At 40.6% G+C, this 27,238-nt stretch overlaps 2 protein-coding genes across 2 annotated transcripts in view; both read right to left on the bottom strand.

Annotated features, from left to right (window-relative positions):
- Positions 1 to 27,238, bottom strand: part of LOC306893362 (histone H2B-like) — a 265,067-nt gene that overhangs the window by 77,950 nt on the left and 159,879 nt on the right. The gene's annotated exons all lie outside the window — the stretch shown is intronic.
- phf21b (PHD finger protein 21B) overlaps positions 427 to 27,238 on the bottom strand; it is a 28,611-nt gene continuing 1,799 nt past the window's right edge. Inside the window, exons 2-13 of the mRNA XM_079455207.1 lie at positions 13,687 to 13,908; positions 5,759 to 5,851; positions 3,926 to 4,264; positions 3,510 to 3,629; positions 2,572 to 2,623; positions 2,341 to 2,417; positions 2,207 to 2,261; positions 1,698 to 1,720; positions 1,294 to 1,452; positions 1,151 to 1,217; positions 971 to 1,074; positions 427 to 827 (exon numbers count right to left, since the gene is read on the bottom strand). Of these exons, the coding sequence (XP_079311333.1) occupies positions 573 to 827; positions 971 to 1,074; positions 1,151 to 1,217; positions 1,294 to 1,452; positions 1,698 to 1,720; positions 2,207 to 2,261; positions 2,341 to 2,417; positions 2,572 to 2,623; positions 3,510 to 3,629; positions 3,926 to 4,264; positions 5,759 to 5,851; positions 13,687 to 13,908 (1,566 nt within the window). The 3' untranslated portion in view covers positions 427 to 572. The remainder of the gene's footprint in view (positions 828 to 970; positions 1,075 to 1,150; positions 1,218 to 1,293; positions 1,453 to 1,697; positions 1,721 to 2,206; positions 2,262 to 2,340; positions 2,418 to 2,571; positions 2,624 to 3,509; positions 3,630 to 3,925; positions 4,265 to 5,758; positions 5,852 to 13,686; positions 13,909 to 27,238) is intronic.

Raw genomic sequence — 27,238 nt, 5'->3', positions numbered from 1 at the left:
TACTAAAATCTCCACTAAAAAGGTTAAATTATGTTGTTATCTTAAATACTTTGTTCTTTTAACTCTATTAATACTGAAAAAGTTTGTTGTTGTTCGTTTGTCGTGTTCGTCTGCTCGTCCGTGCTCGCCCCCCTCTCTTTAACCTGAATTGTTATGGCAACCGCTGTTCGTCGGAAAATGCTAACCATCTATTCAAATATATCAATGTACAGTGCTCTTTGTTTCATACGTCGCTTGCCAAGACAACTACAACTACCGTAACCCTCCCACCCACAGACCCCACCCACAAACACCGAACCCCCCTGTAAAAAACGCAAAGCATACAAAACGCCTCTAGCTATGTAGAATACTCATTTCATATATCTGCGACGGCATTTTATCTAGTCGTAAATAAAGTGAGGCTAATAATAAATTAAAAAACGACGAGTAAAAAAAAATATTGTGAGCACTGTGTGTGTGTTTGGCTTTAAAAAATACTCATGAATCGAACTTCTTTTGCATTTCCCCCCCTTCCACATTACCAGAAGACAACACGTCCGTGTCTCAGTAAGAATGTGTTTGGTGATCTGGGGTCAGTTGTTGTCTTGCGGTTGCAGCAGGTTTTTGTGCAGTACCGCGGCGGGGCCTACAGATGGCGGCGTGGTGCTGCTGCTCGTGGCTTTGATCCAGGGCAGGGAGAGCAGCGACGCTCCCGTCGTGGTGGCTGTCATAGTGACTTGAATCATCTGGTCGCGCTGGATGAGGCGTATTAAAGTCTTGAGGCGCTCCAGAGAGGCCTGCGTGTCCCGCTGTTGAGTCAGGAGACGGTCCTTCAGCTCCATGCATTTCTGTTGGGCACACGAACACACACGGTTTAACCTCGCGACATGAGCGCTCGTTGTGTGAGCGGTTACGTTCATCTCTGCTGGATGTTCAACTTGATGATGACTCTTTTGGATTATCGGCTGTAGGACTTTAGCGAAACTCTTACCGACAGAGAGTTGCCGAGTCTTTGGTCCTGTTCGCTCAGATGTTCGCACTCTTTCTTCAGTTCACCGTTTCTTCTCACGAGCTTCCTCCTCTCCTCCTCTCTCACTGGAAAATCATCACATCATCACATTATTCTGTCATCACGCAATATGAACAATTCCAGATTTGATAGCGAACGCACCTGTTTTGTGCGTCACATACGACTGGATGAAGTTCTGTGGCCAAGTCAAGTTTTCTTTGTTCAAAACCTGCAAAACACAAACGGAAGGTGAGCACATTCCTCTTCTTCACACAGTCGTCGTTGAAGTGCGTGTTGTGACGTACTTTCTTCTGGCACTTGGGGCACATCCACGTGGCTCTGTTGGCAGTTATGAGAGGCAGGTGCAGGCAGTCGGGGTGGTACGCTCGGGTGCAGGTGTGACACGGCTGCAGATCTCCATCTTCTTTACAGACCGCGCAGTGGTCGTCATGCTGCAGCTCCTCCTGTGTGCCACACGACCATCAAACATTAGCCCTTATAGTTACCAACACCCTGATGCCAACCAGAAAAACTGGCTTTTATTTCCAAGACATTGAGGAAATGACACGATCTGTGCAGAAGATGGCAGCGTTTCACAACACAGCTTGCGATCGTTTAAGAAGGAATGAAAGATGTCACGGTTACAGTCAAACGTTCAGAATTCACGCATGCACACAGACGCATAGCGGCGGCGATGTTACAGACGTACCTTCCAACCCAGTTCCTCAGAGTCTAGCGTGTGAGTGAAGCAGACAGTTGGTTAGTGTTTATCATACAGTGATCACACACGGTTAACCAGCAGTGCTTATGTTTGGCTATTATCAGTTTAAAGTGTAAATTCACGCTGTGTTTAGACGAGTAAAAGTCCAAACAGAAGCACATCCAAGCTCTAAAATAACAAAAACGTAATTGTGGACTAACCAAAAAAGCTTGTTTTCTTATGCGCTTTTGTTATGTTGTTTTCTAGGAAAATCGTTTAAATGTATTAATATTATGGTGGATTTCATATGTTAAGATGCACGAGTTAAACAAAGACACAAAAGGTGAAAGAAATCAAAGTGTTCGGATTAAGATTCAGCCTTCAATATTCATTTCCGTAAAGCTGCTTCTCGACAGTTCGCAGTGTAAAAAGATTTGAAATACAGACCGATTGAAATGAAACACTTGAATTTTGTTCATTTCCAGCTCAGCTGTTGAGAAAAGCAAAATGAACTTTACCTTTTGCCGACAGAAACATCGCGCTGTTCAGGTAATGCGAGGCGAGGCGTTTGCGCTAAAAGTGAGATACAAGACATTTACAAATGTGTAACATTTACAACAATAATGTGCTATTGACAGCCGAACAGACAGACCTCGGGTTCAAACAGGCCGCTGTACGCGGGGTTCGCTGTACTGCGTCGTTTCCTCTCCTGTCTTTTACTCTGAATCTCTGAAAGAAAACACAAGGCCAACTTTCAAAAATAAGAAAATACGAAGTCATTTCGATTTCGAAAAAGTGAATTTATTCAATAAAAGCTTTTATTAATGATATGATAGCGTTTTTGTCTTCATTCAAGGCGAAAAAGCACATGGCACAGACTCACCCTCCAGATGTTCTGTCGTCACCAGACCCAACGACACCATGAAGGCAATTTTCTGTAGAGAAATTAAACACATTAATACGTTTCTTCGTCAACAAAAAAAGTTCAACCTGCCACAAGCACAGATGACACACTTTTACTCAGCTGTCATTGAATGAGTTCTGTAAGTGTTTGGGTCAGCCAGCAGATCGGATAGAAGACGACTGCAGCCGACCGTTAGGACAGCTGTAGGGATAATTGGTGTTAACCTGCCCAACCTTCAGTAACATCACAGACCCCTCTCACCCCGACCACAACCTGTTCGCACTTCTCCCCTCAGGCAGACGTTACAGATCTCTGCCCGTCAGATCATCTAGGCATAAAAACAGTTTTTCCCCGATGCCATTACCAGCTTCAACAGCTAACACAGAATTGATACCCGTTTTGTTACCCTGCGATTCATTTCTTCACTCCTGATCACCACCTCTCTCTCAAGTACTATGTAAATACATATGCATGTTTTAAATATACTGCTGTATACTGTAAGAGCACAAATCTGTACATAGATCTTCCAATTGTATACAACATTATCATTATTACTTTCGTTTTTCTCTTTTTCTGTTCCCGAGTAATACATATTTTGTACTTACTTGTTGTTTGTTCTTCCTGTTCTCGTGTCATATGCATGTTTTTTACGTACCAAGAGCTCATAAAAAAACACAACAAATTCCTTGTGTGCTTGCACACACTTGACCGATAAAGTAAATTCTGACATTTACATTACACAGTGAAATTAAACACGTCTTCTCAACGTGTTCTCAACAAAAATGTCCTTGCAGTAACATTACGGAGCGTTTTGTTTGAATGCATTGCTAAATGTTTTAAAAACAAAGGCTGAAAACATTATTTTTACATCGTGATCCCGAAATGATACTGATGGTCTACTCTAGTTTGTACTGTACCTCTGGATCCTCTTCTGTCTTTTTGGCTGGGGTCGAGGGATCAGGGCTCGGTTCATGTACGGCGCTGTCTGTCTGTGATGCTGGAGAGCTGCTGGGAATCTGTGGCTGGATGATTATAACCTATATCACAGTAAACAGATGAATCATTTTATTTTTATTGAATTGGTTTGCTCAATTTTATATTTTAAGTTCAACCGTGTTAAATTGAAAAGCAAGTCAAATTGAAGAATGCTAATAACGTATCCGCTATTCAGCCTTCGGCCAAGTGTTTCATTTTTATTCGGCTTCGCCCAAGAATTTAGATTTCGGTGCATCCCTACTGGTTAATATGCAACGTGTAGTCTTGATCACATAAGATACCTCAAGACAACACCACATCAAGGGCTTACAAACATTCCGACCGGGTACATTCTGACCTTGCTGTCCGGGCTGAAGATCAGAGGCTGCACCTTGATGGCCTCCGTGACTCCCGACACGCCGTGAGTCGCGGGTGAAGCCGCAGAGATGATGGCATATGCCACTCCGGGGTTGACCGTGGAGACGCCAGGTACGGCCGGTGGCGTCGATGAACTCTCCTCCTGCCCGTTGGACGGTCTCTCGTAGCGGAAGGTGCTGTTGGCAGTTGGCAGAGATGCGCCCTGGCTCTTTGGGCTGATCACAGCCATGCCCTGCGACAAGGCCAGCGTCTGGCCTGACTGCTGCTCTCGACATGGACTGTGGGGAAGGCTGTCTGGAATAAGAGTCTTTGGCCTAACCTACAGAGACCAAAAATGTTTGATGGGTGTTGGATTCAGGCTGAATTATTAATGAATTGTTAAAGACGCATGTATACACTCTTTCAAGTTTCAGCTCATTATTTTGACTTCCGCTCACATTTAATGACACTTTTCAGTATTTACCCATGATGCATCACTCTTTAATTAATAAAGCACATGTAAAGTGTGTCATATAGTTATTCAATTATGTGTATCAGGGGTTGACATTAAGCATTGTCATGGTTTGTCATTCACTTGTCTGAGTACAAATATAACTCTATAATATGACCTTAAATATAATTGTTAGCACTGGTGCTACAGAGACACAAGTATCATCATTAAAGAAATATGCATTTCATCACAAGAATGGGCTGGAATCTGACAAATGACATTAATGTTGCATACAGATGGATAAATTAGGTCCATATCATTTTCGTTTACCTAAATTTGTCATTTTTTCTCAGTTCTTTGTATTAAAATTTTGTACTATACGGGCCATTCGACAGAATTCGTACAAACTGCTGTCCCGCATAAAAAAACACACTTAAAAGCATTCAAATCTTTGTTGTTTACCAAGATCCTTCTGTCATTTATTGAAACACACAATACCCACAAACAAACCCCTATTATTCCAACATATGAAAATTGTAGTACTTTGTTTTTGCCATTTTCCATTGTTGTTTTTAAAATTACTGTATTTGTAAAAAAGTTCATAAAAACAAATATTTTATTTTTTATTGTTAAATTATTAAACAACGTAAAAAATGTGTCGTGCACTTTCATGTCACTACGGAAACAGTGTATGTTTAAGTCCATTGGCTGATACTGATTTAAGCCGCACCCCTACATTTTTGATCAAGAATTATTACTGTGTCCCTCTCTCTAATATTAACATGGTGAGTAGGCCGATCTTATCGTTTTGAAGTTAATTTGTTCAAAAGACTGAAAATCTGTGTGATCAAACATATTTTTTCTGCAATTAAGCAAACATATTGGCCGTTATTCCTTAAAATGTCATTTGTATATGTGTGTACATCTGTTCAGAACGGTGCTTGCTAACCGTGTTCTGTTTGGCATCTTTGAGCTAGGCACAAAAGTATTCAAAAATAGTCCGAAACAGTCACTGAAACGTATCACTGGGTATCACGGTATCGGTAGTGACAACATTTGGGGAGAGGAACAATATTGAAAACTGTAATTCTGAAATGACAATATGAAAATGAACTGCACACTTACTAGAAATGTGTACCTTTGATATAAAACAGGTAAACTGCAGTAGAATTCCTAGATACTATAGTATACTATAGGGTACTACAATTTCCTTTAGTGTGTCATATCCTCCGATTTATTCTCTCTTAGATACCGATACATAACATTCACAAGCGGACAGGCATTAATGTCGAGCCCTGACTATACATATAAGATTAATGAGGCACTTTGCATCATGTGATGTTATGTAAACGGTTGTGTTAACCATTACGAAGAATGTAATACCTGAGGTAGCACGCTGGGCGAGTGTCCCGCCAGCCTCTGAAGAGAGCTCACGTGAGGCACCTTGATGGGGATCGCAGTGAGGGCTCCCAACATCTGTCAGGGAGAAAGAGGGTCATGCTTTGGGTTATCCAATATGACCAAACGGATTCATTTCTGACAATCAATACTTCCATTTACAGTCAGCAGATGACGGTTAGATTTTCACTCTTTTTGCATTTATTTGCAGAAAATGAAAACCGAAGAAACACTTGAAAATAACAGAAAAGATGCTCTGTATTTTTTCAGACCTCAAATACTTGAAAGAAAACAAGTTTATATTCCCTTTTAAGCAGCAGTGTTTAGAAAAAAAAGGTAATAACCTGGACTTTTCTCTCCGTTTTATGCGTGTTGTTATATTGTACTTACATTTACACTATCTGTGTACAATAACACTCTTGACCCCAATCCTGCCATGATCAACATGCATGTCCAATGTAAGTACAACATGCTTTTTTTATGTAAAGAAACAGCAGTTCACCTAAAACAGTGTGGGTCTATTTTTGATTTCATTGAATTATAATTTGAAGGCATTTCGTCTGACCTTGACTACACATCGAAATATTTCTTCTTCCCAGCATGCTTTGGTCATAAATGACTTTTTTATGTAAAACAATAAGATAACACGCATCTATTTATCGTTGATCTTCAAATCTGTGAGGGATCATCCCAGTATACTTGTTTACTATTGTAATGCACTTTAACTTGCTCTTGCAGATGTTCCGTTCGGATATAGTTGGCGTTTCTCTTCGAGGGTTAATGTGAACTCCACTTCTATTGTGTAGTTGAATGTGAGCTGATCTCTGACTGGGGTCTGTATAAGAAAACACTTTGTGCTCTCTCTCTCTCTTTCTCACTCATCTGTGTTTATTGTGTGATGGCAGGCTGACGCGAGAAGGCGGTGCGGCCTCAGGCCTGTTCCCATGACAACAGCTCAGATGAAATGTCTTGCTCCGTCAGGGCTGTGATTTTAGTAATTGCTGAATCCCGTTACCTTGAGCGCCTTTATTCTGCTTTATGTTGTGAAAGCTCTGAATTAAACAGCAGGCCTGCGGTAAACATCCCGTCAGCACGTTACACATGCCATGAGTATTTAAAGCTAGACCAGAGCACCCGGTGATCGCTACCGTAGTATTCTTGATACTTGATATAAAACATGAACGATAACAGAGGAGATGCTTAATCTCTAAAGAGACGTTTATTGAAAAAACTTAATGGCTTTTATTGGTAACACTACATTAGCTCCATTTGATTTAATATGAATTACATATATGATTAGCAGTTTTCTGCAGAACATACAAACAGACATTTAAAACTGTAGCGGTAACAACACACGAAATATGGCACCCCACATTTTTTTTGCTGATTAAAATAACAATAAGAATTTATTTTACTTCTAACAACTATCCACCAAATAACTAAATATCAACAACCTGTTCAACTGGACTATTACGCTTTGAAATATTTTTACACTACACATCGTGCAGCATTATTTAAATAAACAGCTTGATTTCTTTTCCAAACAGTGCCGTAGTGAAACATGGCCAGCAGGATGAATTAGCCAGACTTACCTCATCCTGCCCCGGAATCCCATGATGCTTTGGGCTTGTTGTGCCAAAAACAAGACTTAAACAGTAGCACCTATTTTTAGTTTAGAGTGCATCCTGTATTTCACGTGACTTACTTTTATGTCAAGTGATGGATGTCTTATTACGGTTTAACAAAAATATTGCTTTGAAAATACAATTTTGCATTAAAATGTATAAAAAATTAAGTACCGTAAATAAGACTGTTAATAAAAATAGACTCCAACATCTCAGGTTGACCTCGGGATCAAAGGTTTGTTACACACGGTCATTAAACTTCTGTTTGTGTTATATGAGGCTGTTAACATCTGCTCTGGGATCAGTCTGAAAAAAGAATGTCTGTCTTTCTTGTGCTCTCCTCCAACACTTCCCCCCTCCCACCAGTTGCCCAGTACCGGTTTACACCACATGGCGGCGCTGTAAGTGGATCAAATAGCCACAGTTTCAGTAGAGTAGTGTTTTACACGTGGGGGGGGTGTACTTGATATTTATCTCAATAAATGCTTCACTGAACCTCAGTACAGCAGGGCACTTGTAACAGCTACCCAACTGTACCCAGATCAGTTTTTGGAACTGATAAAAGCAGCCCAACATTACATACAACACTGGGTTGTTAAAAATCTAATTTAATTTTGTACATTAACACCTGGGTACTTGTGTATAAAAGTTAGCATTGGCTAGATCTATAATAATTCAATAATGCATATTAATAGTCAAGAGTGTTTATTACATTGTAATGTACGCTATTATTTCTTAAAGAAATGTTTGTGTGTGTACATTTCTGGGCTTTGAGAATAGTTTTAACAACATGTGACAACAGGGTTTAATGCTAAAGATCATTAAAACAACCAGTATTTAAATGCATTGTGTTTTCTTTTAGACGGCGATTCAGTATTTGTCAGTCAGTCAGTCGGACTTCAAGCCGTCCGACACACTTTGCAAAGGTTTGGGGCGAGCGCAATTTTCAGAGTAATAGTTTCGTCTCAACAAAGGCAATTAAGTGTATCCAAGAGATTCCTGGAAACATAACTTCTCGAGTTTCCAGGTGAAATAAGATCCGTCACGCTGGGAAACAGTAAAAAGAGACGCTTCTAAGAAAGTCAAGACATCTTAAGAAAAACGGTAAGGTGGAAGTTAACTCAATCTGTTGCCTCATCCATTCTCTCCATCTGTTACAATGTGGTTTGTTTTCAGATTCGTATGCTAAAATGTATTTTACAACTGTTATTAATGTGTATTATTTCATTAAACACACATAGATTCTATTCAATAAAACAAAAATAATGAAATATAATTTATACTAATCTACAAACTTGCATTGGGGCCTTTGTTTACATGATTTTACTGTCAAAACTGTATTTAACAGTCATAATATTTCTGTAACAATCGGCCCTTTATTTTTCATCTATCGACACACCACTAAAATCACAATTAGGAATATTAAACGATTAATTGCATCAAGAACAAAAGATTGTGTTTACGTAATATATGACGGTGTACTGTGCATATTACTTTTGTATTTATAAAACATATACTTACACATAAACACTGGGATAAAACAACTACTAGGATTTACTTATTGTTTTTGTGCTAAAATTTGAACGTTTTGGCACACAAATTTAAAATGTTTGGCGTACAAACATTTTGAAATCAAATTTAAGACGTAACTTAACACAAAAAATCCAAGTAAATCCTACTTCTTGTTTTTTTAAGCGCATGTATATATTTATAATTGCATGTAATAAAGACATTTATTCTTTTTAAATGTTATATTTTTCTTAAATACATACATGTATGTGTTTATAAAAAACTAAATTAAGATGCACAGTACACATATTACGTAAACTCAAACTTTCTTCTGGATGTGATCAATGACGATTAATCGATCACAATTACAAAAAATGGCTGTATAAAACATTCACTGATGCAATAATGCAAACTTTGTCTAATTTACAGACTTGAAACGACTTTTTCGTCATTGCTTATTTGTTCAGCAGGTTTCTTAGGAGTCGGCCTAAACAATCCTGCAGCTTATAAAAGTGAAATCATGTTATTATCCCCTTATTATCCTGCTCCAAGGGACTAGCCAGGTGGTCCGAGATGTGTCCGCCCCCCAAACCCCCCAGTCATCAACACGGGAGAAAGGCCGTGATTGGCTGTCCTCCTGCCATGTGTTTTTAGAGGGGAATCAGTGGGCAGCTGGAGGAGCTGAAAACAGCTTCAAATCTCTGAAACAATAAAGCCATAAAAGGCAGTAAAACAATCCAGGCGCTCCGGGCGGCGGGAGGGGGAGGTGCTGGAGAGGAGGAGTGAAAGGAGCGGGGGGGAGTGACTACTCATGCGAATGAAGAGTCCTCTCCGTTGGGAAGACTCTGGTGTTATTTATAAAGTCCTGCACGGGCAGATATACTCCAGCCAGAGTAGACCACATCCGTTTGAGCGGAAGACTTTGTTAAATAACGAAAAGACATAATAACGTTATGTCGTAATACCATTGCCTGTGTCTGTCAAGCACCACAAACAATTCGGCCCACCGTACCTTAAAATGACAGATTTCTGTCGGCTCATCACACAAGAACACAACAGTCAAACATTTTGAAGTTCCTCTGCATCTTGCATCGGCTTGATTACATCAATTCTCTGCTCCGACTAAAGTTAGTGTGTGTTTTTTGTACTTCCGGCCTGAGCAAATGAACGTGTAACGTGTCGCTCCGTGATGGCGTGAAATGACTATGATCACATGTGGTGAGGTTGATGGAGGCCGCGTCGGACGGATGTTCTTTCAGTTTGGGATTGAGGGTTTGCATTCACAATTTCGACTGATGTTTGTGTTGTTGTACCTGCGAGCGGCTAATGCTAGTGAAGTGCGTTGTACTTGCGAGTGTCTTAAGTTTGTGTAGTGTTGTGTTGTTGTACCTGCGAGCGGCTAATGCTAGTGAAGTGTGTTGTACTTGCGAGTGTCTGAAGTTTGTGTAGTGTTGTGTTGTTGTACCTGCGAGCGGCTAATGCTAGTGAAGTGTGTTGTACTTGCGAGTGTCTGAAGTTTGTGTAGTGTTGTGTTGTTGTACCTGCGAGCGGCTAATGCTAGTGAAGTGTGTTGCACTTGCGAGTGTCTGAAGTTTGTGTAGTGTTGTGTTGTTGTACCTGCGAGCGGCTAATGCTAGTGAAGTGTGTTGTACTTGCGAGTGTCTGAAGTTTGTGTAGTGTTGTGTTGTTGTACCTGCGAGCGGCTAATGCTAGTGAAGTGTGTTGTACTTGCGAGTGTCTGAAGTTTGTGTAGTGTTGTGTTGTTGTACCTGCGAGCGGCTAATGCTAGTGAAGTGTGTTGCACTTGCGAGTGTCTGAAGTTTGTGTAGTGTTGTGTTGTTGTACCTGCGAGCGGCTAATGCTAGTGAAGTGTGTTGTACTTGCGAGTGTCTGATGTTTGTGTAGTGTTGTGTTGTTGTACCTGCGAGCGGCTAATGCTAGTGAAGTGTGTTGTACTTGCGAGTGTCTGAAGTTTGTGTAGTGTTGGTTGATGTGTTGTTGTACCTGCGAGCGGCTAATGCTAGTGAAGTGTGTTGTACTTGCGAGTGTCTTAAGTTTGTGTAGTGTTGATTGATGTGGGGTTGTACCTGCGAGCGGCTAATGCTAGTGAAGTGTGTTGTACTTGCGAGTGTCTGAAGTTTGTGTAGTGTTGATTGATGTGGGGTTGTACCTGCGAGCGGCTAATGCTAGTGAAGTGTGTTGTACTTGCGAGTGTCTGAAGTTTGTGTAGTGTTGATTGATGTGTTGTTGTACCTGCGAGCGGCTAATGCTAGTGAAGTGTGTTGTACTTGCGAGTGTCTTAAGTTTGTGTAGTGTTGGTTGATGTGGGGTTGTACCTGCGAGCGGCTAATGCTAGTGAAGTGTGTTGTACTTGCGAGTGTCTGAAGTTTGTGTAGTGTTGGTTGATGTGTTGTTGTACCTGCGAGCGGCTAATGCTAGTGAAGTGTGTTGTACTTGCGAGTGTCTGAAGTTTGTGTAGTGTTGATTGATGTGGGGTTGTACCTGCGAGCGGCTAATGCTAGTGAAGTGTGTTGTACTTGCGACTGTCTGAAGTTTGTGTAGTGTTGTGTTGTTGTACCTGCGAGCGGCTAATGCTAGTGAAGTGTGTTGTACTTGCGACTGTCTGAACTTTGTGTAGTGTTGTGTTGTTGTACCTGCGAGCGGCTAATGCTAGTGAAGTGTGTTGTACTTGCGAGTGTCTTAAGTTTGTGTAGTGTTGGTTGATGTGGGGTTGTACCTGCGAGCGGCTAATGCTAGTGAAGTGTGTTGTACTTGCGAGTGTCTGAAGTTTGTGTAGTGTTGGTTGATGTGTTGTTGTACCTGCGAGCGGCTAATGCTAGTGAAGTGTGTTGTACTTGCGAGTGTCTGAAGTTTGTGTAGTGTTGGTTGATGTGTTGTTGTACCTGCGAGCGGCTAATGCTAGTGAAGTGTGTTGTACTTGCGACTGTCTGAAGTTTGTGTAGTGTTGTGTTGTTGTACCTGCGAGCGGCTAATGCTAGTGAAGTGTGTTGTACTTGCGAGTGTCTGAAGTTTGTGTAGTGTTGTGTTGTTGTACCTGCGAGCGGCTAATGCTAGTGAAGTGTGTTGTACTTGCGAGTGTCTGAAGTTTGTGTAGTGTTGTGTTGTTGTACCTGCGAGCGGCTAATGCTAGTGAAGTGTGTTGTACTTGCGAGTGTCTGAAGTTTGTGTAGTGTTGTGTTGTTGTACCTGCGAGCGGCTAATGCTAGTGAAGTGTGTTGTACTTGCGAGTGTCTGAAGTTTGTGTAGTGTTGTGTTGTTGTACCTGCGAGCGGCTAATGCTAGTGAAGTGTGTTGTACTTGCGAGTGTCTGAAGTTTGTGTAGTGATGTGTTGTTGTACCTGCGAGCGGCTAATGCTAGTGAAGTGTGTTGTACTTGCGAGTGTCTGAAGTTTGTGTAGTGTTGTGTTGTTGTACCTGCGAGCGGCTAATGCTAGTGAAGTGTGTTGTACTTGCGAGTGTCTTAAGTTTGTGTAGTGTTGGTTGATGTGGGGTTGTACCTGCGAGCGGCTAATGCTAGTGAAGTGTGTTGTACTTGCGAGTGTCTGAAGTTTGTGTAGTGTTGGTTGATGTGTTGTTGTACCTGCGAGCGGCTAATGCTAGTGAAGTGTGTTGTACTTGCGAGTGTCTGAAGTTTGTGTAGTGTTGATTGATGTGGGGTTGTACCTGCGAGCGGCTAATGCTAGTGAAGTGTGTTGTACTTGCGAGTGTCTGAAGTTTGTGTAGTGTTGGTTGATGTGTTGTTGTACCTGCGAGCGGCTAATGCTAGTGAAGTGTGTTGTACTTGCGAGTGTCTGAAGTTTGTGTAGTGTTGGTTGATGTGTTGTTGTACCTGCGAGCGGCTAATGCTAGTGAAGTGTGTTGTACTTGCGAGTGTCTGAAGTTTGTGTAGTGTTGTGTTGTTGTACCTGCGAGCGGCTAATGCTAGTGAAGTGTGTTGTACTTGCGAGTGTCTGATGTTTGTGTAGTGTTGTGTTGTTGTACCTGCGAGCGGCTAATGCTAGTGAAGTGTGTTGTACTTGCGAGTGTCTGAAGTTTGTGTAGTGTTGGTTGATGTGTTGTTGTACCTGCGAGCGGCTAATGCTAGTGAAGTGTGTTGTACTTGCGAGTGTCTGAAGTTTGTGTAGTGTTGTGTTGTTGTACCTGCGAGCGGCTAATGCTAGTGAAGTGTGTTGTACTTGCGAGTGTCTGATGTTTGTGTAGTGTTGTGTTGTTGTACCTGCGAGCGGCTAATGCTAGTGAAGTGCGTTGTACTTGCGAGTGTCTGATGTTTGTGTAGTGTTGTGTTGTTGTACCTGCGAGCGGCTAATGCTAGTGAAGTGTGTTGTACTTGCGAGTGTCTGATGTTTGTGTAGTGTTGTGTTGTTGTACCTGCGAGCGGCTAATGCTAGTGAAGTGTGTTGTACTTGCGAGTGTCTGAAGTTTGTGTAGTGTTGGTTGATGTGTTGTTGTACCTGCGAGCGGCTAATGCTAGTGAAGTGTGTTGTACTTGCGAGTGTCTGAAGTTTGTGTAGTGTTGTGTTGTTGTACCTGCGAGCGGCTAATGCTAGTGAAGTGTGTTGTACTTGCGAGTGTCTGATGTTTGTGTAGTGTTGTGTTGTTGTACCTGCGAGCGGCTAATGCTAGTGAAGTGTGTTGTACTTGCGAGTGTCGTTTGTGTAGTGATGTGTTGTTGTACCTGCGAGCGGCTAATGCTAGTGAAGTGTGTTGTACTTGCGAGTGTCTGAAGTTTGTGTAGTGTTGGTTGATGTGTTGTTGTACCTGCGAGCGGCTGATGTTTTGTCCGGCGGGCGTTTGGAGGTTGATGGGGGACGTCTGGAGCGTCTCAGAACTCGGCGTCTTTTGTCCGTTAATGTGTGCCGTCACCATGGAAACGGGAGTCTTGGCCGGCACCAGAGAGATGGCGATGCTCTGGCTGGGCGGCTTGATGAGGGCGAGCGGTTTGGCGGCCGTCCCCACAGGACAACTTCTGACGGCGAGCTTCTATCGCACAAAACACAAACAACGGCCCATCACTAAACCTGAACGTGCTGCAGGACTTTGATCGTGAAAGTGAGAGTTAACAGAGCTCTTTTTACACATTCTTCACTTTGTTTGCGTACAAACAAGTTTATTCATCAAAGAATATCGCTAATTTACACCTAAACACAAGGTGTTATTTCAGACCAAAGTCTAGTCAAAACTTCAAGCTTTCATTTGAACGTCAGTCTGTGTTTGTCGTTTCTATTCAATTCTAGAGAGAAATATTACACAAGACTAGACGATCAAGCGACAGAAAGGATTCCAGTGCCAATATCTAAACATCTTCTCAACAAAAATGTATTTATTCAAGGTGCATAACTGCATATCATACTGTTTTTAGACAGCTCATAAATCAAGTTCTTTTCATAACCCGTCAGAAAACGTTGGCTAAAAACAAGAAAGCAGTAGGTGTAATTCTGAAGCGATAATCGCATTAAGCTGTTTGTTATTACTCCACACGCAATATCCCAGAGAAACTCTTTTCAGCAGAGTTCACATCAGAACCGCTCTTAATATTTCATACTCCGTTCCACGGTTTCCCTTCTTATTTCTGAATGGCTTTTATGGTTTCGTGAGGGTCTTGAGACCTGGGGGAGGGGGATAGAGCGAGAGAGACAGGTCTTTCATTTTCACACGTCTCTATGCGAGGGACTTTTCAATATGTCCTCCACATCGAAGCCACGTACATTCAATAAACCCTGACAGACAGCCACTTATATTCATAATGCTGTTTCTCTCCAACGCTCGCTTTATGATGAAAGAATCAAATCCTTTAGACACAAATCGCATTTCCAACGTCGCTGTGGTGCCCTGACTTCAGGAGGCATCCGTGCTCGAAGTTCTTTATTGCCGTTTGCGCACATCTCACAAGCAATTTGACCATTCAGATTCCCGAGGTAAACTTTGTTAGAAGAACATACAAATAGTGAATTTCAATATGATACGATATAACATCATAACTGCAATGCAATGCAACGTGCAAATGTAACGTATTCTTGCGTTGAGAAACTGCAGGGTAGAGCGCAACAGAATGAACCGCAGCACAGAGGTCTTCAGATGCTCCTTGAACATTCTTACAACGTCCTACAACCTCCGCTTGCATGTTCAGTGTCTTACATCGTAAAAATATTGTCATTTAAAGTGCCCATTATGTTCTATTTTTTATTGTCCTGATATTGTGTTCGACTGCCCAACTACAGGTCTAAATGCACCCAAGGTCAAACAACTCTGTCATTTTCTCAAAATATGCATTTTATATCGCCCATTTCTCAAAGATGTCTGAATCTTCGAACTGCTTTGAGGGAACAGTTTAGTTTCTCTAAACCTCTCGTGATTATTAGTGCACAGAGATACTGAGGTTACAAAAATGGCATTGATGTGCGTTATAAAGATAGCGACACTTATATAAGCGAAAGCACCCGCAGCTATACAGTAAACACAATACAGTGAAGCCACGTTAATGCGTTAGCCGCAATGCTAACGTGACTGACTTATGAAACATTACAGAATATCAACGATCTATCCACATCCTTAAGTATATCAAAATAAATCCAAGTAATAAAAACAACAGACACTCTACATCAGTCATCCTAAATTGGCGGACCGTGGTCCGGACATTTGTGACCCTGTGAAAACCCAGACTAACTAAGACAGGACTTTTGCTGGGTCTTAACAAGCAGGTCCACACTTCAATGTTTTAATTGGGAAATTATTTAAAGATTGTAGAAGTTCTGGTATGAAAGTGAAAAGGTGACGATGGCACGAAAGGCTTATTTAGTTAGTAACTCTGTTTTGTGTTTGTGATTTTAATTGTTACATTACATTTGCTGCTTTTTTTATTTACAAATATTAATAATCCGACTTCTATTAAGAGAGCATCCCCTAAAACCACAGAGCCTATACATTCATTTAATAAATGGCCTGATAAGAGATCATATCTTTATACATTATATCCAACTGAGCTAAATTGATTAAATATATGTTTATTTTCTGTTCTACATTAAAACGACACATTAATATAAATAAATATGATTTGAGGAAAACCATATTGCTTTGAAGTTTGGAAAGCAAAAACGTGTTGAACACTGCTGTTTAAGTAGAGAAAGTTTTTGCGTCACAAACATTTTTAAGTGTTTCCCCTTCCACTATCCTAGAGGGGGGGCCCGTCCCCCCTTGAAGGTCAATTTTATTTTATTTTGTTTTCTATATAGCACCAGATCTCAAGGGAAGTCGTTTATAGAGTTACCTTTCCAATAGAACAGGTCTCTACCTTCTTCTTTTATTAAACAAACTAAATGGCAGCACAAGTCATTTCAAGTGTGCTAACGCCACTCAGAACTACACATGGGCAGATTGTTGGTACGTTACTCATTAATTCCCTCACAATGCATGTGGCCGCTCTGTTGTTTCAAAGGATCAATGTAATCCACAGACGCCCGCCCGACTCGCATCTGGAGGCCGCCTTCCACCCTGACGTCCCATTCAATCTCACACCGCAGCTCATTATGTTAGAGGTCACCCCCGACACACCAACACAGCGAGAAAACTGCTTAAACTGAGTGGAAATATTGCATCCTTCAAAAGCTAGTCGAGCTGGATTAAAAGTAGCTATACAAGAAGCTGCCAACTATTTAAGGACAATATTTTCAAGAAACATATATATATACTAGATATAAAACTGGACCTAAAAAGCCCTAGATATTAGGATCGGGCCGATAGACGATGGAATTGTCCATTGCCGATGGCTGACAGACATCACGATGGTAAGCCGGCATCGCGATTCCAACAGTTTGCGCGGATCAGCCTGACTTTATAACTGAAAGACACCTGTCTGCGCATCCTGCATTGAATAAAGAAGACATACGTGTCGGCGCAGCCGCGTTGTATAAAGACGGGCCTCACTTCAAAACACTGCATGGCAATGTCATCGTCCATGTAATAGTAATTGAAAGTAATTTTTCAGTTCTCTGATGGCTGCTTCACATCGTTCCTAGCGGGCAGGAGCTGTACTGAGGACCCCCAATGTCATCGCCCATCACAATGTTTTACTGTAACCATTGTTCGATGCCAATTTGGTTGACATCGCCCAACCCTATTAGATATACGAAGAAAACCAGTCAGCTGAACAACATCAAACCCTGAGGATAAATCTGGAACAGTCGTCTCTATCCATGCGTTTAATAAATTTACCGTGTTTGACCTTACACTGTATGCTCAGTCAGACTGACTCGCAGCGAGCCTCACAGAGAAGAGGAAGACGATGTGTCGTACGTACACGTGAAGAGTTATTTCGAGTCGTTCGAGTGATGATGAGCTTTGAATGAGGGTCTTTGACACACAAACACTCATTAAAATCGTTTACAGCGCTGTAATGAACTGCTCGACCCCGTCCTCAGGCTCAGCCTTCAGCTTCCTCTTTCATTGTGTTCATTGTGCCGAATGACTAAAGGACGACCAGCGGCGCTTGGTCTCACCGCGGGGGCACCTGAGATCTGGCGGAGAGCTTGACAGGTGGACATGATCTTCTAGTGGATGTTGTACAGTCTGCGGTCAACGGTGATCGTGTTAAATCGTCAGGCCGTACTGCCAATCTTATAAAAGATCATGGTTGGCAAAGAATCCACGACACACGATCGCCGTTTTGGCTTATAAAAGTTCTGCTCCTGCTTAATTCACATGTGGTGACCCAATGGAGAACTCGATAAGCCAGCGGCGTTTTGTGCTGTGTGTTTTCAGCAGCAGCTTTAAGCTGGACCTTAACAGCCTCCTGCCAAACATCAGGCCACGAGTCAATCCTTCAAAACATCAGGCCACGAGTCAATCCTTCAAAACATCTGGCCATGAGTCAATCCTTCACGCTCTTATGATACGTGACTGTCCGACATCCATCAACACAACAGTACACAGAAATCCCAGAGATCTGTTCTCCTATCTTTGATCACTTGTTGATTTGTCCCATGCACTGATACTCATGATGAAGATCTGAGATGCAGAGCGAGAGGAACCGCAGCCTGCGGCCATCAGATAAGATTCACAATAAAACCACAACAAACATGAAAACCAGCCGCGGTCCAGATTCCTGAATCATTCGTTTGAACCAAATGTATTTCTATAACTCTTATTTCAGAAAAAAAACATAAAATGCATGCTTTTATTGCCAATTATTATATATGATATTTTCCGATTATATATTATTTATTATAAATGAAGAGTTTGGTTCCTAAAAGAGATAAATTCAAACAAACCAATTGCAGTTAAATACCACAATAAAATAACATGATTTATGAGTTAAGAAATTGTAACATAACAAAAAAACATGATTTTTTACATTTTTTTAAAACACAGTTTTTGGCTCCTCACTTCAAATAATATATAGCTGATGTCCTTCTGAAACCTTTTATCGCCATATTTCGTGATTTTTTTGTTGTTGCCATAAATCATTATTATTAGTCATCCTTTATGTTTGTCACTGGGTTTTGCAAATATATAACCAATAAAAAGTATTTGTCAACTTTGACAACACAGTATTCAATCATTTAAAAAGTAGCGTTTTTCCATTTCCTGAAAAACTGCGAATTTGGACACGTAAGGTTGACGGTGATGAAAGTTATCGTTAATACAGTCTACCTTATATTGTTTTGTTCAGAATACACAAACCAACAGTAATGAACTTTCCATGAGAGTACACTTAAATGCACACAATTCTAAAAAGTCATACGACCTACACCTGTGAACATGAAACCAGTGTGATATTGACCTTGTCTGTAACCTTGACTTTGTTGTCATGGCAACAAAGCCAGTCAATTTTGTACGATACGCACAAGGAAGCCAGAAATGAACGTGATGTAACCATCTGTAAAGCAGACCATAGAGTCGGTCACCATACAAACCTTCACTGAGGCCGTATACTCTCACTGCAAATGAGAAATGAATTTCAATTATTTGAAAGACGTGTCTGAAACATGATGCTCACTTGTGAGGTCTGTTAACCGCCTGAAACCGTCCATCTCTACAAATCACCAATCCTCCAAGTTGATGTCTTTCATCGAATCGATATAACGTTATCCGTGCGAGTTTGAAGCCGATCGTCGTCTTGTTTCAATTCACCTGATCAATGTGGAGACAGCAGCAGGAAAATCGTCTCATTCGACAGGATTGCTTCATCACGCAAATGAAATGCCACACGCGGCATACGACGGCCGGAGAAATCAATCTCTGCTGAACTATGACAGCCGGCTTCTTCATGACGTACAACAACTAACTCAAGAGACACGGACTCTTGGATCATGTTCGGGTCAACCGTCTGCTTGACATTTCTTGATCTGCGTTTCCATTAGAAGAGACATTTGATTGAAATACACATACAGTATATTGTTATTAAATCGTATTATTAATTGACACAATCTTTGTCTGCATTTCTACAAACATTGATATTTCACATCGAAACATACATGTGCATAGTGGAACGGATGTATTACATGTATCACATGTGTGAAAGTTGATCACTTTCATCCCCGGCCAAAGAAAACGTCACGCGACACAACGGAGATGCTTACACACATCTGCTCTGATCAATGCGTTCATTGAGAGCGTCCTGTGGTGTTGAAAACGCGAATAAAGCGTCTAATAAAAGCCTTCTGGATTACTGGATAATGACAGGCTGGATTTTAAAAGCAGGGCTGGAATTGAACTCCAAAAAAAAAAAAAAATGAAAGGATGAATGAATGATATTCCCTTTTCATGCCCAATCTTAACACGGAAGCAGGATCTTGAGGGGAAAGTTCACCTTAAATAAACATTCATCATTTATTCATCAATCTGGATGTGACTTTTTCTTTAGTGGAAGAATAAAAACCTTGTTTATACTAGGAACCGAACCGATGGGGTTATCAACCTTCTTCCAAATATCTTCTTTTGTGTGCTGCAGAAGAATGTAAAAACTCAAGAGTGTATCAGTTACATCTTCAATAAGTCGAGCGTGTCATGCTCAAGATATGTATTGATCGTATCTTGTATTCTTCTTTTTCTATATTTAGTTTCCACACGAACAGAAGCGATACCGCACGATCCTCTCTGATGTTCGTTCCTCACTCATTCATCATGTTTTTGATTCCTTACACCTTTTCGGTTAGTTGTTTTTTTAGGTGATGAGCTGTCCTTTTTGGGCGAGCTTCAAGTACTAGTTCACTACAGGAATGTGGACAACTTGCAAAAAAGTGACTCCGAATCTTTCGGTCTTTCACACATCACTGACAGTGACCTTGTCAGGAGCCAATCACAGCCTCGTTCTTTACGATGGGCGGCTCTTTGTTTGAGTGACATTTCAAGGACGGCCTTCTCTGTCTTCGTTCTCTCTCGGTTTTCAGTTGTTTTATTGGCCACTTACAAAGACGTTGGTCTAAAACACAGTGTTTGGGAAGTGACTTTAAAACGGGAGTCTTGAAAATCATCTATTTACATTTATTCATTTGGCAGACTTTTTATCCAAAGCGACTTACAAGTAGTTTTTTACAGTGACACATTACTGCAGAGCAATCAGGGGTAAGGTGTCTTGCTCAAGGGCACTTCAGTCATGACCTGCTGGAGATTAGAACCAGCTGATCACAAGACCAACGCTCTAACCATTAGGCCACAATCAAGAAGAGCGTGACCTTTATAAACCTTTAAAAGACGATAATAGTTTAACGTCATCAGAAAGTTATTCATCGAGCGTCACTTTTCTGTACAGTGGCGAACGGACACAGCTGATGTCCCTATTGATTACCAAGTGGTCGGATTACATCGGTTTAAAGAATTCCTACCGATCCCACTGCATCCTGGAAAATCTCTGAGGATCACCAGAGAGGAAATCCGGTCCAGACGCCAAACGCACGAGACACGGACGTCCACTCAATGGTGATCAATCACCAATATCACATCGCACTACTGCGACCTCAATGAACACTTTGAACTCATTCCAAGACTCCGACCAACTCTTTTGGTAGGAATGTAATTGTATGTAAATCCACAAATTCATTTACTCCTTTCACCTGCTTCATCAGACCTTTTTCCACTTCTAGCTGGACTGCATGCAGAGCCATAAATCTTCAGTTAGTGTGATACGAATACATTTCAGCATCTTCAATAAAATATCTTAAGGCCTCCGGTCCCACTCGAACCCGTGATCAAGGGCATGAGTGTGGAAGATGAGCGTCTCCAGTTCCCTCTCGTCTCCCTCTTGTGTTTAAACCGTCTTCAGGCTATAAATAGCTCCGGCGCTTCGCCTGTAAAGGCTGAATATAAAGCGTGCCACCTTCTGGTTGCCAAGCACGAACGACACCGGGTCACACGCAGAAGAACACAGCGCAGGGCAGAGATGACATTGGACAAATCGTTTTTATTATTGAATGCTAATAACGCTCCAGCGGGATTCGAACCTGGAACGTCAAAGTTAACAGTCCAGACGCTTAACCGCCGCACCGGAATTTACATCTGAGATCGCGGTTAACATGTTCAGAGAGCCGTGAAAATTCATTCAAGTAGAATTTACAACAATTATAATTCGTTTGACTTCAAAGTCATTTGGCAGAATGTGGAACTGTAATTGTGAAAGTCCTAAAAGGAATTATTCATCCCAAATTAACTTTCTTACCCTCATGCCGTTCTAAATCCAAATTATTTCCTTTTTTAAAGGTGAAGCTCGAAAGACTGACTTGAAGTGTCAGTTCCCATTCGCACTTATTTCAACGGAACAAAATACCAGTGTGGACATCATTACAACATCTCCTCTCGTGTTCCTTAGAAGAAGGTCTGGAACAAAATAAGATGACAGAATTGTTCTTTTTAGGTGTACTGTCTCTTTAAGAAAGCAACCAATTGTTATTATAACGTTTCATTTTCATTCACTCTTATACCAACTGTATTGGGCATGAAACCCAAAACCTTCTCATGACCTCCAGAAGTTCTGCAACGGATTTTGAAAGATAATTTTTGTAGTAAACTAGAAATCCGTTATCAGCAGAGCTACAGCGATCACACCTGGCCATCACAACAATAACAAATCCATAACAAAATAAACATCCTCCTACAGTACCACTAATAGAAGGGTCACCTTTCATCACAGTCGAGCCGGTTTGCTTATGAACAAATACAACTTTGAATCATTACGTGTTCTTCAATATTTAACAAGAAGCGTCATTTGTTATGAATGTTTTCTTTGAGAACAAACTGGAGCTAAAATCGTCCTCTTCTGCACAAAGTATGTTTCAAAAGAGCAGGAGAATTGGGTTTCCTGATATGACTCCTTTAAGGCTTCAGCAGGAAATGACATAATGGATTGCAGCACAAGTGCTTGTTGGGTTGTAAGTGGCCGTGTGCGGCAGTTAACTCCGGTATTACAGTACGTGACCCATTAAAATCTGCCCAAACACGACCTTACTCCATCAATGATTTAGGGCTCTTTCTGTTTGTTAAGGGCAGTCCAAGCACAGCATGCAGGCCAGGGGGCGGGGCACACCACAAGATACGCCCCCTTTGTACTGAAAACACTACATATGAAGAGTTTGGTTCCAAAATGCGGTAACTACATATCAAACTGCAGTTGGTTTGTTTCGAATTAAGCCATATTAACTAAAAAGATACAGCTAACTTACACAATAAAACCATGATAACATCATAAAAAACTTGATTTTTTAAACTATAGTAAACTGCAGTAAAATTAGTGTGTACCATAGTAGGCCTATATTTGAAACTTACTAAAATAAATGTCAAAGTATACTATAGTGTTCACAAGTTAATTATTTTATCATCTGGTTCAAATTAATCAGACTCTTATTTTGGCGGCTGGTCACGCAGACGCTAGGGTTTCAGTGTGTTTGACAGGAGCTACACTCAAACGTAAAATAAACATAGAACAACTCTGTGGATGAAGTTTGTGTCCTCGTATAGTAACATACAGACAAATCCAAATTGTAACGTTAAAGTGTGCAGCTCATTCCCTCATAACAAGTAGATGAAATATTAGATTAATGGACTCCATGCAGCTGGAAAACAAGTTTTAATTGCATAAACTGAATAAAACCGAAAATAAATAGCGGTGCGCCATTAGTTAACCTCACACATGACCAAGTGCAACGACAAGCGCACTTCACACAAACAAGCGGCTCTGCCAAACTGTATCGCACGCGAGCTACGCTATTACATTTATTCATTTTCATAGAATATGTGTACGGCCCTGTACTCCAGTAAATATGTATTTAAAAAAAATATTCAATGTTTTTGTGGTCCATCATGCAAATAATGACAACCCCAAAATCTGTTCATTCATCTGCTATCAACCAGTCAGCACCACAACTATTCAGTTTATAAATCGACTCTTTGAGAAGACACCTCTACAGCTGTCAATCACTGTTATCATATCACATGAAGTGAGCTTCATAGACAGATCGCAAATGTTTGGAACAAAGCCAACAAAGTCATCACTGCACGTGTCGGCTTTAATCCAAATCGAATAATCCTATTGGTCATCTAACGTGCTCTAATCTCATTACACCATTATCGTCTCACGGCACAGAAAGCCGCAGAGCGTTGAGTCAGATGTCAAAGACTTCAGCTACAGCGTGAATCATAAAGTCGTGAGGAACTGTTTCTAAACCAAACATTTAAGAACTCTAATAATGAGGCCGAGTAAATAAGGGATGATTAAAACAGATGGTGTTGACTCTCAATTCTGATTGGATCAATCTTTGAAAACAGATTCAAACTCAAAGATTCTTATAGTCACAGTCTGAATCATTTCAACGAATCACTTACTGGAATTCTTTGAACATTTTCTGATGAATCATCTCATTTAATTTACTGAACCATAAATCACAACGTCATAACACATGAAAGCCAAGTAAGAGTTTTAATCAATGTGTGTTTTGAGGTCATCAACAAGACAACTGATTTTTAATGGACTATATATCTTCCGCAGAAAATGGTTTGAAAAATATTGATGACTCATCCTGAACAGATTTTCGTCCAGTCAAGTTCTGCGCAAACTGAGAATGTCCCTCCCCCAACACCACTGGCAACCAATCAGCAGAATTCCTCACTGTGATACTTTGAAATGTCGTAGTTATTACTTAATATTACATAAATATTATTGCAGATATCTAATACAATCACATAATCTCAAGTTACAATCGTTTTATAACTATATTTGAATGTTTTGCATGATTTAAAGACTTCCCAATCTGACTTTTAAACACTTCCCGACTCTTTTACTGATCTCATTGTTGGTTAGTTTGATTCATGGTGTACTGAGAATTTGTTTGATCTCTCTGAAGAAAATGAATGGGCGCACTAGTGTATTTAGAGTTATTTCCGCACAGATGACACGTTTTTAATGCTATCGCCATGGTAACCATCTAAACTACCTGAAGGAGAATAATAAAAAAACGCAGTTGATAAACACGATCGCCCTGTGTCGTCTGGAACAGAAGCGTCTTCAATGAAAAGCCGATTCATGTTTGCTTGGGGATAAAGTGCAGTGGATTTGTCTCGGTAATGACAGTGATTTACCGCAGGCAGCGTTGCTATGAGATACAACAGATGAAAATATTAAAAAGCCTTTGTGTTCATTAAAATAAAGCTTCTGTCGTCCATAATAAACAGCTTTCAAGCGAACTATTCCTGGAGAAGCGATTCCTCTGTACAGTTTTGACTCTATAAAAGTAACAGTCTATAATTACACGTGAACTTTCGTGGCTCTTGCTATTGCTGCCCATAACATCGGCTGTTGTTGCCATTGGATACGACCGGTTTGCCTAATCAAATGTGGATGAACTTTGCAAAATATCAATTTTGCCAATAGAAATTGATGGCATGCGCTTTAAATGAAAGAACGCGGGCGAGAGAGAGAGGGGCCATTGCTCTCCAGTAAGCGAGATACTCTGCTTTAAATAAATCATTTTGATATCAAATCTGTAGATATGAGAATCTCCCTCGAATAACAAGGATATAAGACATAGAAAAGGGTCGTTTCATTGACCAAATATAATTTCTGTTTATTATGTTTAAAATAGTCGATGTAACTCTTATGCCCAGTTTCACAGACAATGTTAAGACTAGGCCCTGACTAAAATGAAGATTTGGGCTGTCTCAACTGAAAATAAATTGCCTTGACATATCTTAAAATATGTGATTGCCATTGTTTTGACTCAATATGCACACCAGTGATATTTTTATCTAAGGTATTTTGATAAAAGCGACTTGAATATTCTAATTTAAGTAAGGCATAGTCTTGTCCTTAGCTAGGCGTCTGGAAACCGGGCCTTACTGTCTTTATTTAAAGTCAAATGAGAGCTTTATTTGAGAAACAGATCCAAATTTAAGCAGTTTTTTTATATTCCGTTCGGCGTCATAGTCTGTTCGTGTCCAAAGATGACGTCCAGTTTATATTAGTGACCACAGCTGTCAATAAACACAATAAAAGTGTCCCTCGCTCTCGCACCATCATTCACTTTTTCCAAACCATTTATGGCTTTAAATATGTAATTGTAAAGATGTTTGGCCTTGCATGACCTAGAACGAGTGACCCCGCTCATTTGAAACCAGGCCAGTTGCTCTCACAATGATGAATGTACGAGCTGTTCTTATTTGATGCATAGCGTTTTACACATTGTGTATTTTTATGAGTTGTACATTGGCTTTTTATTTTCAGTTGCCTTTTGCATTCATCTATAAATGTTATAGGGACCGTCTGCCTGCGGTACAGAGATACTCAAATCACTTCGGACAGAACGCTGGCCTCCTTTCAAACCAAGACATGCAAGCCAACTCGCATTTGTGCTTATGCATCGTGCTTATGCAAGCTGTAAACGCTTCTGTTTCTCTCGGGGTCCGGTATTTATTAAAGGAACAGTTCACCCAATTAAATATCTTCTCATTCACGCATTCTCATGTTGTTTCAAACTGGTATGACTGTCTATTTTCTATGGTACACAAATGGGTAGGTTTTGAGATTAAAGCCGACTACTTTTGCGGACAATGAAAGTTAATAGGGACTGGGGCTGTTAAGCTCCAAAACGAGACATCGATACGCTATTTATATATTCCCGAGGGGTTCAGTAACGTGAAACTGTATCAGTGAATAATCATTTTAATTTTGTTTCCTGTAATGTAGTACACAACCTTTTTATGATGCTTTTCTGTACATTTGAGCATAACAGCCCCAGTCCCCATTCACTTGCACTATAAGAAAAGAGTGGCTGATGTCGCCTTTTCATTGAATCCCATTTCGTGAACCACTAAAGAAAGAATGTCATACAGGTTAAACATAAAAATGAGCATATTTACTTTTTTGGGTGGACTGTTCATTTAAACTACACGGGAAGGTAAATAACATTCACAACACACGTTAGATATGTATGACTGCGTGCTCGAAAGAACAGACGCAACTTCCATTTCAACAGTAAGACAAGAGTTGTGCTAATGTCGGTTTTGCGTTGGACACGCACGAACAAACGCAGACAGTGATCATTTCGCAAAGGTGTTGCGAGCTTTAAAGAATCCCGAAAAATATGTTTTAAAGTAGCGAAGAGAGCAAATCAAAGCTGGGATTGTACAAGTGTTTCTGGATCAGTGATGCAACCCAGAGAAATAACACCACAATGCAGAAAGACTCTCACGCCACGCATATTTCTAACTCAAGAGAAAGTGTGTAAATATATGTGGACACGACGCGTTTACCCTGCGGGGAACACAAGATGACTAAACCTTCACACGATGATGATGTCAGCTAATAGAAGCCGGAGGGCTGTCTGCGTTCATCTGTGTAATTTTGGCTGGAACATGAGGAGGGTGGATCGTTATAGGCCTTGCCTCAAAAAGTGACCAATGTAAAAGATAATAGCGTTAACGGTATTGTGTTGTGAAAGCACTTCAGTGTACAACTTTTATCATCAGGACTGCAACATTTACTCAAAAGTAATCTCTATAAATGAGAAGGTTTAAACACTTTTGTCCCATTACAATCAGTCACGAATACTCAATTCACTTGACGTGTGACATTCAGATATACTTGAATACTAAAAATCACCCATCGTACAAATATCTGTCACATGATTGGATATAAATAACCCAGAAGGGAGTTTACAATGAACGGACTAAAATGCTTTGAAATATTGTCATCTTAAAGCTTCGAAGAAACGGTTTAACTAATGTCCCATGAAGATATTATTAACACATTACAGAGAAATCTACGCCTTATAATTCACATTATATATATCATATGATGTATGTTCGTGTCATTATAACGGTAGTCACAAAA

Source organism: Barbatula barbatula (assembly GCF_947034865.1).
Source record: "Barbatula barbatula genome assembly, chromosome: 4".
NCBI classification, from domain to species: domain Eukaryota; kingdom Metazoa; phylum Chordata; class Actinopteri; order Cypriniformes; family Nemacheilidae; genus Barbatula; species Barbatula barbatula.
This window is presented reverse-complemented; position numbering and strand designations above follow the sequence as displayed.